This window comes from Leucoraja erinacea, chromosome 5 (genome assembly GCF_028641065.1).
Source record: "Leucoraja erinacea ecotype New England chromosome 5, Leri_hhj_1, whole genome shotgun sequence".
NCBI classification, from domain to species: domain Eukaryota; kingdom Metazoa; phylum Chordata; class Chondrichthyes; order Rajiformes; family Rajidae; genus Leucoraja; species Leucoraja erinaceus.
Genome location: NC_073381.1, coordinates 46,111,828 through 46,126,272, shown reverse-complemented (window position 1 = coordinate 46,126,272; position 14,445 = coordinate 46,111,828). Strand labels below are relative to the sequence as shown.

At 41.2% G+C, this 14,445-nt stretch overlaps 1 protein-coding gene across 4 annotated transcripts in view; it reads left to right on the top strand.

Moving 5' to 3' along the window:
* cad (carbamoyl-phosphate synthetase 2, aspartate transcarbamylase, and dihydroorotase) overlaps window positions 1-14,445 on the top strand; it is a 98,255-nt gene that overhangs the window by 46,140 nt on the left and 37,670 nt on the right. For all 4 annotated transcript variants that reach the window (XM_055635507.1, XM_055635506.1, XM_055635505.1 and 1 more), the window contains exons 16-26: window positions 845-957; window positions 1,754-1,998; window positions 2,493-2,739; window positions 3,446-3,544; window positions 5,324-5,548; window positions 6,092-6,274; window positions 9,196-9,414; window positions 10,058-10,225; window positions 10,967-11,149; window positions 13,258-13,362; window positions 14,081-14,326. In XM_055635507.1, coding sequence (XP_055491482.1) covers window positions 845-957; window positions 1,754-1,998; window positions 2,493-2,739; window positions 3,446-3,544; window positions 5,324-5,548; window positions 6,092-6,274; window positions 9,196-9,414; window positions 10,058-10,225; window positions 10,967-11,149; window positions 13,258-13,362; window positions 14,081-14,326 — 2,033 coding nt within the window. The remainder of the gene's footprint in view (window positions 1-844; window positions 958-1,753; window positions 1,999-2,492; window positions 2,740-3,445; window positions 3,545-5,323; window positions 5,549-6,091; window positions 6,275-9,195; window positions 9,415-10,057; window positions 10,226-10,966; window positions 11,150-13,257; window positions 13,363-14,080; window positions 14,327-14,445) is intronic.

The following is a 14,445-nucleotide window of genomic DNA, read 5'->3' as shown; positions in this document are numbered from 1 at the left end:
AAGCTGCTTTTTCTATTAGCCATTGCTGTGAGAGGTTTGTGTATAGGGTGCAGCAGAGTGATTGAATCTTTACATTTGGAAGCCAAAAGTGAGAATTTAGCGGCAGCTTTTTTTTAAATTGGCACAGCTTACATTAATAGAGTTTCCTTTTACTGAGGGAACTGAAGAGGAAGCCGTCAAAATTAATACATCACAGCAAGTGACACAGACCACTAATGGAAGCCAAAGAGCAGGTTAACCTCTTGCTTCACAAGGTGCAAGGCAGCCAGATGTTCTGAACATGAATATTAATTTTGAAGTTAAAAAATATATTCATATTCTTTTTGCACAAATATTAAATGTATTTATTGGAGTGTTGCACTAATGATTCTTTTCCACTTATGACATTAAATAATCTACAATTTACATTTCCTTATAGTTCTGGAACAAGCCACTTGGCCCATTGAGACCATGCTGACTCTCATAGCAATGCCATTAATCCTCTTACCAGTTATTTCCCTGTAACCTACTCTCTCATGTATATTAACTCCCACCTGATTCTCTGACCACCTAACCTAAAAGCAGCTGCTTCGCAGTTGCCAAATCGCCTAACAGCGAATGTTTTGGTGTAGAAGGAAACCGGATCACCCAGATGAAACTCACAGGGAGAATGTGCAAACTCCACATAAACAGCACCAGAGATCCAGGATTGAATTCGGGTCGCTGGAGCTGTGCAACTGTACTGCCTTTTCAAATAAGGATAATAAGGATAGAAAATAGTGAAAGAAAATATAAATTTAATTAATACTTTCTTCAGAACTGTCTAAACTCTGCATCCTATCTGTATAAACTTGTTTCAAAACAGGCGAGGTGATGGCCATTGGTCGTAATTTTGAAGAAGCTTTCCAGAAAGCACTGAGAATGGTGGATGAAAACTGTGTTGGGTTTGATCATACATTGAAGCTGGCTTCTGATGAGGTATGTTGGAAGCTATTTCATTTCAGCCACCTCCAGAAAATAAATCTTGATGTTTATTCTGCATGTAATTAATAAATGCAGTAAAAAAAAGAGAAGTTAAAACTGTCTTGAACTTGAAATCGTGTAATATTCTGAGGAGGCTTAATGGCTAAATGCTGTTGGGGAATCTAGAACTAGTTTTCAAAGAGAAGGATCACCAATTTAAGAGGAAGGGTATGTATTATTTTAATAGGTTTGAGAAACTTTGGTGACCAGTGGAAGCTTAGTAATTGCATTTGTTCAAGACAGATATTGAGGGTACTGGTTAATGGTGGGGAGCAGGCAGAAAAATGAAAATGTGGCCAAGATCAAATCAGCCATGACATTGCTAAATGGTGGGGTGCACTCAATGTGAGGGGAAATTGGTGACGCATTATAGCCTATAGATCACATTTCTTGCATTCTTGTACATATCGCTGTTGTTTCTGGGGGGGACCATAGCATCTTCTTGAGCCTTCACTGTGATATAACCATATAACAATTACAGTTGAGTCCGTGCCGAAATGTTGCCGTGCCGTGATGTTGAGTGTAATCAAGATTCTGCAGTGTAGTGGGAGTTGTTATCTCAAACATCTACCTATCTTGCATGTTAGATCATCATTTACATTTTCAACGCCAATTGGAAAGGTTCCAATTGGATGTTGCTTTGGGTTTTAATTTGATATGTACTTTTAAGTGCCGCACTCCAACTATGATCTTGTACTTTTAGTCTTAAATTCAAATTGATTGCTTTACTGTTTATTGATTTTTCTCATAGGATCTTGAAACTCCAACAGATAAGAGAATCTTTGTCCTAGCTGCAGCCTTAAAGGCAGGGTACAAAATTGACCGTCTCTATGAATTGACCAAAATTGACAAGTGGTTTCTTCATAAGATGAAGAATATTGTGGAATACTCAAAGAAGCTCGAGTTGTACACCAAGGATGAAATGCTTCGTCATGATCTTCTGAAAGCGAAGCGTCTTGGTTTCTCCGACAAGCAGATTGCAATGGCCATTCAGAGGTCAGTTACTGATCAATTTGCATTGAGTTTATAAAGCAGATTTTAAAACCCTTGATTAAGTAGCGATTGTTCATATGTCATTTTCACCGCACACTAATTTTAGTAAGTAAATCGTGAATTAGATCTTGTTCGTGATTACATGATGCTAAGGAAATTTGCATGCTGTGTTGTAAATTTCTCTGGTAATACTAGGAAAATTGAAGCTGGATGTTGCTGTAACATTTGAATGACCCCATTTTTTTTGTGCTAGAGTGCTTTTCAGTAGCTTAGCCTATACTGCAAGACCTGCAGGTTGCTTTTGGCTAAAACTGATATTATAGATTGGTATTGCCTTGACCAAACATAGTCCAATAAAATGACTAGTTTGAAAGAAAAATCAAAAATTTAGATTTGCATATTATCTTTGTCGGGATGCTGAACACGTGAAACATTATTTTGTTCTTGATGAATGACATGTTCAAATGCGTCCTTGCGCTTTGATTGTCTCTCTGTAGTACTGAGCTGGCAGTAAGACGATTGAGACAGGAGTGGCAAATCTTTCCTGTGGTGAAGCAGATTGATACAGTAGCAGCTGAATGGCCTGCTCAAACCAACTATCTCTATTTAACGTATAATGGTGAAGAACATGACCTCGACTTTACCAAACCTCATGTGATGGTGATTGGATCTGGCGTATACAGAATAGGAAGCAGTGTCGAGTTCGATTGGTGTGCTGTTGGATGTATCACGCAGTTACGCAAGGTTAGCCTTCAAAATTGTTTTATTGGCTTTCTTAATATTTTAAAGAAACTAAAAGGGAAATGTAGCTTCAGTTCATCGTGTTTCAGATATTTTGCAATAAACGCACTATGCCACATTTTTAAGAAATTTTTCATTTTAAAGTTGTAAGAAGGAACTGCAGATGCTGATTTAAACCAAAGATAGACACAAAAAACGGAGGCATCTCAGTGGGACAGGCAGCATCTCTGGAGAAAAGGAATGGGTGACGTTTCAAGTCGAGACCCTTCTTCAGACTGCGGTCTGAAGAAGGGTCTCAACCCCAAAAAGTCACCGATTCCTTCTCTCCAGTGATGCTGCCTGTCCCACTGAGTTACGCTCACTTTCTTTTGTCTATTTTCATTTTAAAGTTGATGGGTAACTTAAGCTGTTCTTGAGAGCTGGAGGTGAGCACCTACTGATTTTAGTATTCTCCCTCATGAGAGCAGCAGGCAATCAGATGGGGGATTTTCAGCATACAGTTTAACTTTTTCGTCCTCTATTTACCATCCCAGAATAATATTTAGGAATTAAACTCGAGTTTGCACTAACTCCACGAGCATAAAAATTCTAGCGTTAATATTTTCCACCAACTCTCATCTCACAATCGGGATTTGATGAAACAGCAGATGTATTTTATTGGAGTTCAGGTTTCTTGAAATGCCTTTAAACTATGCTTCATTCTGTACAGATGGGATACAAAACAATAATGGTGAATTATAATCCTGAAACAGTCAGTACGGATTATGATATGTGCGATCGACTTTATTTTGATGAAATATCTTTTGAGGTAAGCTACTTTTCAAAGTAGTAGATTCTCTGTAATTCTGGTCGTGTTCCCTTTGTTACAGTTATGGTAATAGTGTGAATTGTATTTGGAAGAAATTATTCAAGATTTTATTGGCTAATAATTTAACTATTTTTTGCGAATCCGGTTAATTGTAATAAGTAACATTTGGGTTTGTGAGAGATCACATTTTTGTCATAGCACTTTTAGTAACATATAAAATGGGTGATCATACAGTATTTTAAGATCTTGGATTATGTCTGTTTTGTTTCATGTTTCATGCTGCAAATGTTTCCTGTCTCTTTATAACTGATGGATATGATAAAATTCTATGATAGAAATTGTTCTTTCCACCATGCTCTTCTATCGTAAAAATACTAAAAGTGCAAAACTCATTCCAACATATATGATGTGAGATGGAACTGGTTAAGTTGCACAGAGCCATGCAGAACAAAGATCTTTGTTTCCAGCCCTTGCCTCTTAACTTGAGTCGTCTCACCTTGTTAGCTACGGAGCTGCAGGAGATGGATTCAGTATACCATGTTTGAAATAGAAAATCTTGATTTTCGTTTTCTCTCCTACATTTGTTTAGGAGATAAATGAGAGGCTATCCACTTTGGCAGCATGAACAAGGAGGCAGATTATTATCTTAATGGTGTCAGATTAGGAAAAAAGGGAAGTGCAATGAGCGGTGCTGATTCTTCCTGCCTCTTACTGTGTATTTACGTATATAATGATATATGGACACACTGATCTGTTTTGGAGTCAATGCCTACTATGTTCTGTTGTGCTGAAGCAAAGCAAGAATTTCATTGTCCTATCAGGGACACATGACAATAAACTCTCTTGAATTGACCTGGTTGTCCATGTACACCAGTCACTGAAAGTAAACATGCAGGTACAGCAGGCAGCAAAGAAAGCTAATGGCCTTCATAACAAGACGATTTGAGTATAGGAGTAGCGGTCCTTCTGCAGTTGTACAGGGCCCTGGTGAGACCACATCTGGAGTATTGTGTGCAGTTTTGGACTAATTTGAGGAAGGACATCCTAGCTATTGAGGCAGTGCAGCGTAGGTTCACGAGGTTAATCCCGGGATGGTGGGACTGTCATATGAGGAAAGATTGGAAAAAACTGGGCTTGTATTCACAGGAATTTAGGATGAGAGGGGATCTTGTAGAAATGTATAAAATTATAAAAGGACTGGACACGCTAGATGCAGGAAAAATGGTCCCAATGTTGGGGGAGTCCAGAACCAGTGGCTACAGTCTAAGAATAAAGGAGGCCATTTAAAACTGAGAGAGAAAACTTTTTTACCCAGAGTGTTGTGAATTTGTGGACTTCTCTGCCACAGAAGGCAGTAGAGGCCAATTCACTGGATGAATTTAAAAGAGAGTTAGTTAGAGCTCATGGGGCTAGTGGAATCAAGGGATATGGGGAGAAGGCATGCACAGGTTTCTGATTGTCGATGATCAGCCACGATCACAATGAATGGCAGTGCAGGCTCGAAGGGCCAAATGCCCGCCTTCTGCACCTATTTTCTACGTTTCTATACCCATTTTTTCATGTGGTTGGGGAACTTAACCACGACGGTTTACTATTTGTCTTGTGATTCTTGGCAATAACTTTGTGCAATGTATCATGTTATCAATGACATAATTCAGCCATCCATTCATCGGGTTATATCAGAAGGTCTTTGGCTAGGGATTATCCACGTAAAAGGCAACATGAGGAAATGGCAATTTTGTAAAAATATTTATATTATTTTCTATTGATATCTTTCAGGTAGTAATGGATATTTATGAGCTGGAAAATCCGGAGGGTATAATCTTATCAATGGGTGGGCAGTTGCCAAACAACATTGCCATGGATCTACACCGCCAGCAGTGCCGAATCCTGGGCACGTCACCAGAATCTATTGATACAGCTGAAAATCGCTTCAAGTTCTCCCGAATGCTGGATACAATTGGCATTAGCCAACCACGCTGGAAAGAATTGTCAGATACAGAGGTCTGTGCACAATCTGGTCATTGCAAGAGATGAAACCTGACAAACTGCGAGTGTAGAAATGTACGAGTGCAGTTGATGGTTTACAAAAGAAGACACAATTCTAGAGTAGCTGGAAGAGAGGAGGGGCAGCAAAAAGACCGGCAGGTAATAGGCTGACACAGGTGAGGAGGGTTATTTGCTGGGCAGGTGGTTGGAGATGAAAGGCCAGAGATGAAAAGAGAGAGTTGGAAGCTGCCATATGTGAAATATGAGGTTGTATTTCTCCAGTTTGCATGTGGCCTCACTATCAACGGAAGAGGCTACGGATGGAAAGGTCATTATGGGAATGGGAAGATGATTAAAATGCATAGCAACCAGGAGACCCTCCAGGCCTTGGCAGACCAAGAGCAGGTGTTCGGCAAAGCGGTCGTCGAGTCTATGCTTCGTCTCGCTGATATACAGGAGGCCACGTATATTCACGACAACCGAGATATTTGAAGAGTTATTGTTTTTTTTGTAACCAGTAAAGTTAAATAGCAAACATTAAAATGTATCTCTTTTTAGTCTTCCAAGGAGTTTTGCACAAAAGTCGGATATCCATGTCTCGTCCGCCCTTCGTATGTGCTGAGTGGGGTTGCTATGAATGTGGCCTTTACTGACAGCGACCTGGAGAAGTTCCTCAGCAGTGCAGTGGCTGTTTCAAGGGAGCACCCTGTTGTCATTTCCAAATTCATTCAAGAAGCCAAGGTTAAAAAGACATTTTCTTCTGACTGTAGATTACTGTACACTTTAAATGTATTGCTGGTACTTTGTAACTTATTCTGATTTATTGTCTTCATTCATTATACTTGCAGGACAATCTCCCCCCGCCCCCCTCTCCTGCCCCCAACCATGTTTACCTATTTGTTTTTTGTCTATCAGAAACCCCGTCTTTGTTTTGGATAATACTTATCACTATTAATTAATTTTGCACATGCAACAAAATCTCTATAAAATCAACAATAATAGTTACAGAAATCTTTAGTTTTAAAAGTTGTAATTTCCATTAGAAGAATAGTAGTGCTCGTATTAGCTAATGGCTCTCAAAGTTTGCTTTGAGAGCATAATATACTTGTACAGCATCTGCATTAGTCAACTGTTTGAGTTGGGTATTTGGATTTTGATTGAAATAACCTGATTTTTACTTGGAATTTTGCATTTTGAAACATTTTAGAACTCGAGATCTAATGTTAAATATAAGCTTTAAGCTACGCGTGTTAGGGGAATCACGGGAATTTATTTTGTTTATGGCATAAAAGCTGGTGTAATGAAGCTGTGTGCTTACTGTGTTTTTTCTTTCATTGTTTAATTATATTCAGTTTCAATGTTTAAAACAAAATAAACAGGCAGAGTAACTCAGCAATTCGAGCAGCATCCGTCAAGGCAAATGAGAGTGTAGAGAGAATGTAGTCAGGATATAGAAGTGTGAGTGAGGAGTGTAAGTGGTACCAGATATGGGGAGGTGGGAAAATGAACAGATGGAACCAGGAGGAATGGTGTGACATTGGCTGTTAGGTAATGCCAAGCAGGGGAGGGATAAGAGTTTTACCTATCTACCAAGGTGCCTTCTCCATTGGTTCATCTTTCCTCTCCCTTTCCCCACTTGGTTCCATTGCTTCTTCATCCATCCCTAATCTGGTCCACCTATTGCCTCCCAGCTACTGTCTCTTAATGCCACCCCATTCCCTTCAATCCCCTACTGACCTTTGCCCCCTTCTACACACTTTTATCTTCCCTCTACACCCTCAATCCAGTAGCAGCATCTTGACTTGAAATGTCGACCATCCCATTGCTCCACAGATATTGTTTGATACATAAGTTCTTCCAGCTGTTTATTTATTTATTTTTAATTGCAGTACAGGTGCACAACCTTTTATCCGAAAGCCTTGGGACCAGACACTTTTCGTAATTTGGAATTTTTCGGCTTTCGGATTGGAAGATTTTTAGCGTAGGTTTTAACGGTTGGCTCAGTGGTAGAGTGCTCGGCTCAAATCCGCAAGGTCGCGAATTTGGACCTCGATCCCGGCAGTTACTCGATCGCGAGTTTGAGTCTTCAATGTAGTTTTTTCTTGCAGAATAGGGAGGGTTAGGCTGGGATCATTCTCTGCGAGATAATCTTAGTGCGGGAGACAAGTATAGGAGAGGTGTACTGACTGTGTGGGCAGAACTTTGGAAGTGATTGCCCACCATTCTCAAAAGCCGCTGTGTCTCCCTGTCCCTCCAACTCCAGAGGAATCCGCTCTCCGATGGGCCGCTACGGCGACAAGTGGCAGTTCGCCCACAGCCCGAGCTGCGCCACCCCAAGAACAAGACGTACCTTGCACACCATCAGCTTCTGCCCCTACGTGTTCCTCTGGAGTTGGAGCGGGGCTGGGCTGGAGTTGCTGATCTGGGATCTCCATGCTTGCAGTGGGCCTGGGGGTCGGTGTCTCGATGAGGGGGTGCAGCTCGGGCTGTGGGCGAACTGCCACTTGTCGCCGTAGTGGCCCATCGGGGAGCGGCTTCTGGTGGTCCTGACCAACAGGAACCCACTCCCCGATGGGCCGCTACAGCGACAAGTGGCAGTTCGCCCACAGCCCGAGCTGCGCCCCCTCATCCGCAACCCGGGTTCCTCTGGAGTTGGAATGGGGCTGGGCTAGAGTTGCTGCTGGCTGTGAGTCTCCGGGATCTCCGTGCTTGCAGTCGGTGTCCCGTTGGTCCTGATGTCTCCGGCCACCCCCCTGGACAGGAGCTGAGACTGTGAATTGTACCGCCCTTGCCCCCTCCCTCTGCAACTGCAAACAACCCCACTCTCCTGCTCACCTGCAAGGGCGGTACAGTTCCCAGTCTCAGCTCCTGTACAGGGGGATGGCCGGAGACGTCACAGCCCGAGCTGCGCTCCCTCATCTGCAACCCCATGAATAATACGTACCTTGCACACCATCAGCTTCTGTCCCTAAGGGAAGCGTGTTCCTCTGCAGTTGGAACGGGGCTGGGCTGCTGCTGGCTGTGGGTCTCTGGGATCTCCGTGCTTGCAGTGTTCCTGGGGGTCGGTGTCCCGTTGGTCCTGACGTCTCCGGTGACTGGCATTGACCTGCTGGCTGGCATCGCCGACGTGAAGACAGTGCAAAGCCCCCACGCTGGTGCAATGGGCGGGGAACTGGAGAGGAGAGGGAAGGGGTCACACACATGGCCGGGAAGCAGAGGGGTGTAGGTGGGGTGAAACTGAAGGGAGCGACAATCTGCTGCTGCCTGCCCGTTAAAACGTTCCCATGCAAGACTCACGATACACTGTGTATCGTGAGTCTACCGTGGGAACTTTTTAACTCAGCGGGTAGGCAGCAGAAGATTGTCAATTATTAACCCTCCCGTGCAATATACCCTCACCTCTTTTATGAATGGGAATTTAGTTCCCCTTTCTTCGAGGACCGACCGGAAGTTCTGCTGTCACCTCTGCGGGCCGCCCTCGTGAACGTCTTCAAGGACCTTTCTTCAAGGACTGGAAAAATGTCCGCTATTCGGAGCTTTTCGTTATTTGGATCTTCGGATAAAAGGTTGTGCACCTGTATCTACAGTCTTTTGTATCTCAATGTGAAATGGAGTTTAGATAACTCTTGCAGATATCTGTTGTAATCTTGTATCTTATGCAGGAGATTGATGTGGATGCTGTGGCCTGTGATGGAGTTGTGATAGCAGTGGCTATTTCCGAGCATGTCGAAAATGCAGGAGTTCACTCCGGAGATGCTACATTGGTAACTCCACCACAGGACCTAAACCAGAAAACAACAGAAAGAATCAAAGCGATTGTTTGTGCAATTGGACAGGAGCTGCAAGCAACTGGACCTTTCAATCTTCAGCTTATTGCAAAGGTCAGATCGTCATTTAAATAGTTACTAATTGTGGTATGTTTGAATTGAATCGCTCTTGAATTATGGAATGACCTGAACTCCAAGCTCCAGACTTATCCTTATTCATAACAATCTTAAAACTTATGGAATTGTGATCACTGTTCCCAAAATATTTTTCCACTGACACGCCAATGTCAGACTCGTTTCCCAATGCAAGCTCCACTATAGTCCTTGAGTTGAACTAGCCACATACTATTTCAAAATACCCTCTTTGATGCATCTAACAATTTCTGCTCTGTCGAAGCTTTTTGCATTGAGGAAGTTCCAGTCAATATTGGGAAAGTTAGTCACCTTCTACGACCAGCCTGTTGCTTTTACTTTCTTTCTCGAACCTGTCCATATATTTGTTCCTCAACTGCTGGCTATTGAGAGGCATGTAGTATAATTCCATTTCAGTGATTGCACCTTATTTTTGAGCCATGGCCATATTTCCTGAAGGGATCAGCTTTACATCTCTTTTTAGGTGCTGCGTTCAACCACTTTTGAAGACTAGAATTCAAAAGAATATGGAATATTTGTCCAGAACATTACACGTTCAACTTATTGGTTCAGAATCTGCTGATTTGGTAACATTGGTCCCTATTCATGTCTTTTATTTCCACAGGATGATCAACTCAAGGTGATAGAATGTAATGTGAGAGTTTCTCGTTCCTTTCCATTTGTGTCAAAGACACTTGGAGTGGATATGATAGCTTTGGCTACACAAGTCATCATGGGTGAAGAAGTTGAGCCTGTAGGATTAATGACTGGTACAGGAATTGTAGGTGTAAAGGTAAGCTGATCTTGATAGATGATTGAATTAGAGAATAGTAATAATGTTCCTATGCTGATTGTGTTTCAGTGCAGTTTTGCCATTTTTTTAAAAAATAATTTAATAGTGGACGGTAGCTAATAGACATTTGATCTACAAAAGAGTTGCCTTGTTTAGAACTCTGAAGAAGGGTTTCGGCCCGAAACGTTGCCTATTTCCTTCGCTCCATAGATGTTGCTGCACCCGCTGAGTTTCTCCAGCATTTTTGTGTACCTCTGTTTAGAACTAATCCTTGCTGGGCACTAGTGTTGAGAATATCGTTTGATTCAGCCTTTGAAGTTAGGAATGTCATGAGACAATCAAGAACTTTTGTCGTAATAATAATGGAAAAATTGGCTAGATATTTAAACTAATCAAAGGGAAAATGTTGTACTTTGGAGAAATCAGAAATAAAAACAGAATAAGTAAAAAGTGTGTCAGTAAAAAAGGGGAAGCAACTGTAGAGAGAGAAGCAATCTAAAATCATGGGTTCTTATCAGACCTAATGAAAGGTAACGTGATCCTTATATTAAACAGTGATATCCTTATCACTGTTTGTCCAGCTTTCATTAAATGAATATTCAGTGAATAATAGTGTCGAGAAACAATCCATTTGTTAACGTAGGATGTTACTTTTTGAATGGTTGTGTTCGTGAGATTGTTTTAATGAACTGTTAATCTTGCTGTGGTAAAGTTTTATTTTGCTCTGTGATCTTGTTGTAGGTGCCTCAGTTTTCATTTTCACGCCTTGCTGGGGCAGATGTGGTACTGGGTGTAGAGATGACAAGTACTGGAGAAGTGGCCTGCTTTGGAGAAAATCGCTATGAGGCTTATCTCAAGGCCATGTTGAGCACTGGCTTCAAAATACCAAAAAAGAATATATTGCTTTCAATCGGCAGCTACAAGGTAAATACAATTTCAAAGTACTATTGGCAAATGTAATAGCTTGATCTTGAATCGCAAATGGTAAAGTTGCACTGGTGTTCCTTGGTTTTGAAAACGACTAACATATCTTGGAAGTGAGAGGATGGGTTGTGTAAAAGAGCTCACAACAGGAGAAACATAGAAAAATAGGTGCAGGAGTAGGCCATTCGGCCCTTCTTCGAGCCTGCACCGCCATTCAATATGATCATGGCTGATCATCCAACTCAGTATCCCATCCCCGCCTTCTCTCCATACCCCCTGATACCTTTAGCCACAAGAGCCACATCTAACTCCCTTTTAAATATAGCCAATGAACTGGCCTCAACTACCTTCTGTGGCAGGGAATTCCAGAGATTCACCACTCTCTGTGTGAAAAATTCCAGAGATTCACCACTCTCTGTTTTTCTCATCTCTGTCCTAAAAGATTTCCCCCTTATCCTTAAACTGTGACCCCTTGTTCTGGACTTCCCCAACATCGGGAACAGTCTTCCTGCAACTAGCCTGTCCAACCCCTTAAAAATTCTGTAAGTTTCTATAAGATCCTCCCTCAATCTTCTAAATTCTAGCGAGTACAAGCCGAGTCTATCCAGTCTTTCTTCATATGAAAGTCCTGACATCCCAGGAATCAGTCTGGTGAACCTTCTCTGTACTCCCTCTATGGCAGCACTAAAGCCATTTGAATCCCATGGGTTCAGCATCTAGGTCCCTGTAATTCCTGTCAACTTTGCTTCTCATATACATTTGATAATGAGAATATGAGTGGCAGAAATAAGATAACGTACATTAAGAAAAGATTCAACTTTGGTGATTGTTTAAGAAGGAACTGCAGATGCTGGATGCTGAGGCAGCATCTATGCAGCAAAGGAAATAGGCAACATTTCAGGTCGAAACCCTTCTTCAGACTGAAGAAGGGTTTTGACCCGAAACTATGCCTATTTCCTTTGCTCAGTAGTTGCTGCCTAACCCGCTGAGTGTCTCCAGCATTTTGTCCAGCTTTGGTGATTGGTGGGACTCCAGCCTCAAGTTGGGTTCTTGTTCTGCTCTAGATATCTAATCTAGGCATATCAAAAGGGTGACACATTGTTTGTTGTGTTGAATCAGCATTGTGTACACTTTGAAGTGAACATTCATTGTAAAGGAGAGCAGGAGGTGTATCTTGGTAGATATCAGCCTCTCATCCAGGATCACCAAAATAGTCCTGATGCAAGCTCCTGACCCAAAGATTCAACCATCCCTTTCCCTCCACAGATGTTGCTTGACCTGCCCCAGTTTTGTTCCAGGCTCCAACATCTCCAGTCTCGTATGTTACTAAAATAATTAATTATCCAGCAACTATTTAGAAACATAGAAAATAGGTGCAGGAGTAGGCCATTCGGCACTTCGAGCCTGCACCGCCATTCGATATGATCATGGCTGATCATCCAACTCAGTATCCCATCCCTGCCTTCTCTCCATACCCCCTGATCCCTTTAGCCACAAGGGCCACATCTAACTCCCTCTTAAATATAGCCAATGAACTGGCCGAAACTACCTTCTGTGGCAGAGAATTCCACAGATTCACCACTCTCTGTGTAAAAAATGATTTTCTCATCTCGGTCCTAAAAGACTTTCCTCTCATCCTTAAACTGTGACCCCTTGTTCTGGACTTCCCCAACATCGGGAATAATCTTCCTGCATCTAGCCTGTCCAACCCCTTAAGAATTGTGTAAGTTTCGATAAGATCCCCCCTCAATCTTCTAAATTCTAGCGTGTACAAGCTAGACATGTGAGACGTTATTTGTGAGACGTTACCAAAATTAACACTTGTAGGTTCTATATGATCACATTTCAAAACATTTTTTTGGTTGTTGGCACTTTGACAATCTGAGGTTATTAAACTTTCTTGTTACTTGCACACTTTTGATAAATGACATTTATCTATAATAATCACTTGTTTTGTCTTTTTTTTCATTTAAACCTTTTGGGTAATGAGCCTTCCCTATGTTTTTTAGTTCCAAATTTAATTATTCTATCTGATTGCACTGTGCTTGAATTTTGCACAACAGAATTTGTACTTTAAATATTTGAGTTTTTTCCCCTGAATTTTCTAGAATAAGAGTGAGCTGCTATCCACAGTCCAGTCTTTGGAGCAACTTGGGTACAGCCTATATGCAAGTTTGGGAACAGCAGATTTTTACACTGAGCATGGCATTAAGGTAATGAATGTGTACATGCATGTATTTAAAAGAAAGAGAATATTTTCACTGTACATGATTGCATCTGTAGTTCCGAATGAGCCATTTAATAAAATATTTGAAATTAGATAAATTAATCCCTTGGGTAAAATTCATCAGAAGAATCAAGAACGGTGTAACTAATAACTACTTTGGGAAAAATATTTGTAGTTCATGGTGCAATCTATTCTAATTATGCTATTGTCTTGATTGAAGTTGGCAATAGAGTGAAGTTTGGCATAACTTGGCAATGCTGATGGATGTACGCCTGTTTCAAGGTGGTGTAAGACATTGATTTTAAATTAAATAAACTCTATTTATCTCTCAATGCCAATAACCTCCGTATCTTTGTGATTTATTTTTTCATAGCTGGTATGTATTTTATCACCTAGTTGTTAAATGGTATTCCCAGGTAAAAAGCAGCATGTGACCCCAATAATGTATTTGTATCTCCACCCAGGAAGAGATGCCTTTAAGATGCAAATTATTGGACAATTTTGTGCCACAGAGGAATCTCCATCACGAATTTGCTTTGGACTTATTAGTGAAATTTCAGAAATATTACTTGCAACAGGCAGAAGAAAATATTCCTGAATTCTCACCTTAGTGTTAAAATTATCCTTGAATGCCTTTATTAACTCAACCGGTGCTTGAGGATATTGTGAGAGTAATTGTCTTTTGACCTTGGAATTATTTGCAGATTAAGGCAGTGGAATGGCCATTTGAAGACTGTGATAATGGTTGTCCTTTGAAAGAAAAGCACAGAAGTATTGTGAACTACTTGGAAGAAAATCACTTTGACTTGGTTATAAATCTCTCCATGAGGAACTCTGGTGGAAGACGTCTTTCTTCATTTGTAACAAAGGGGTATCGCACCAGGCGATTAGCCATAGATTGTTCTGTTCCATTAATTACTGACATCAAATGCACCAAACTGTTTGTTGAGGCAAGTTTTTAAAAATATTTTGACCATTGAAAATTGTTTTCCCCCCCCCCCCCATATATCCTTAAGCTTCGTTGATCAAAAGGTGTGCAAACTCTTTGAAATATGTCTTCACTTTCTCT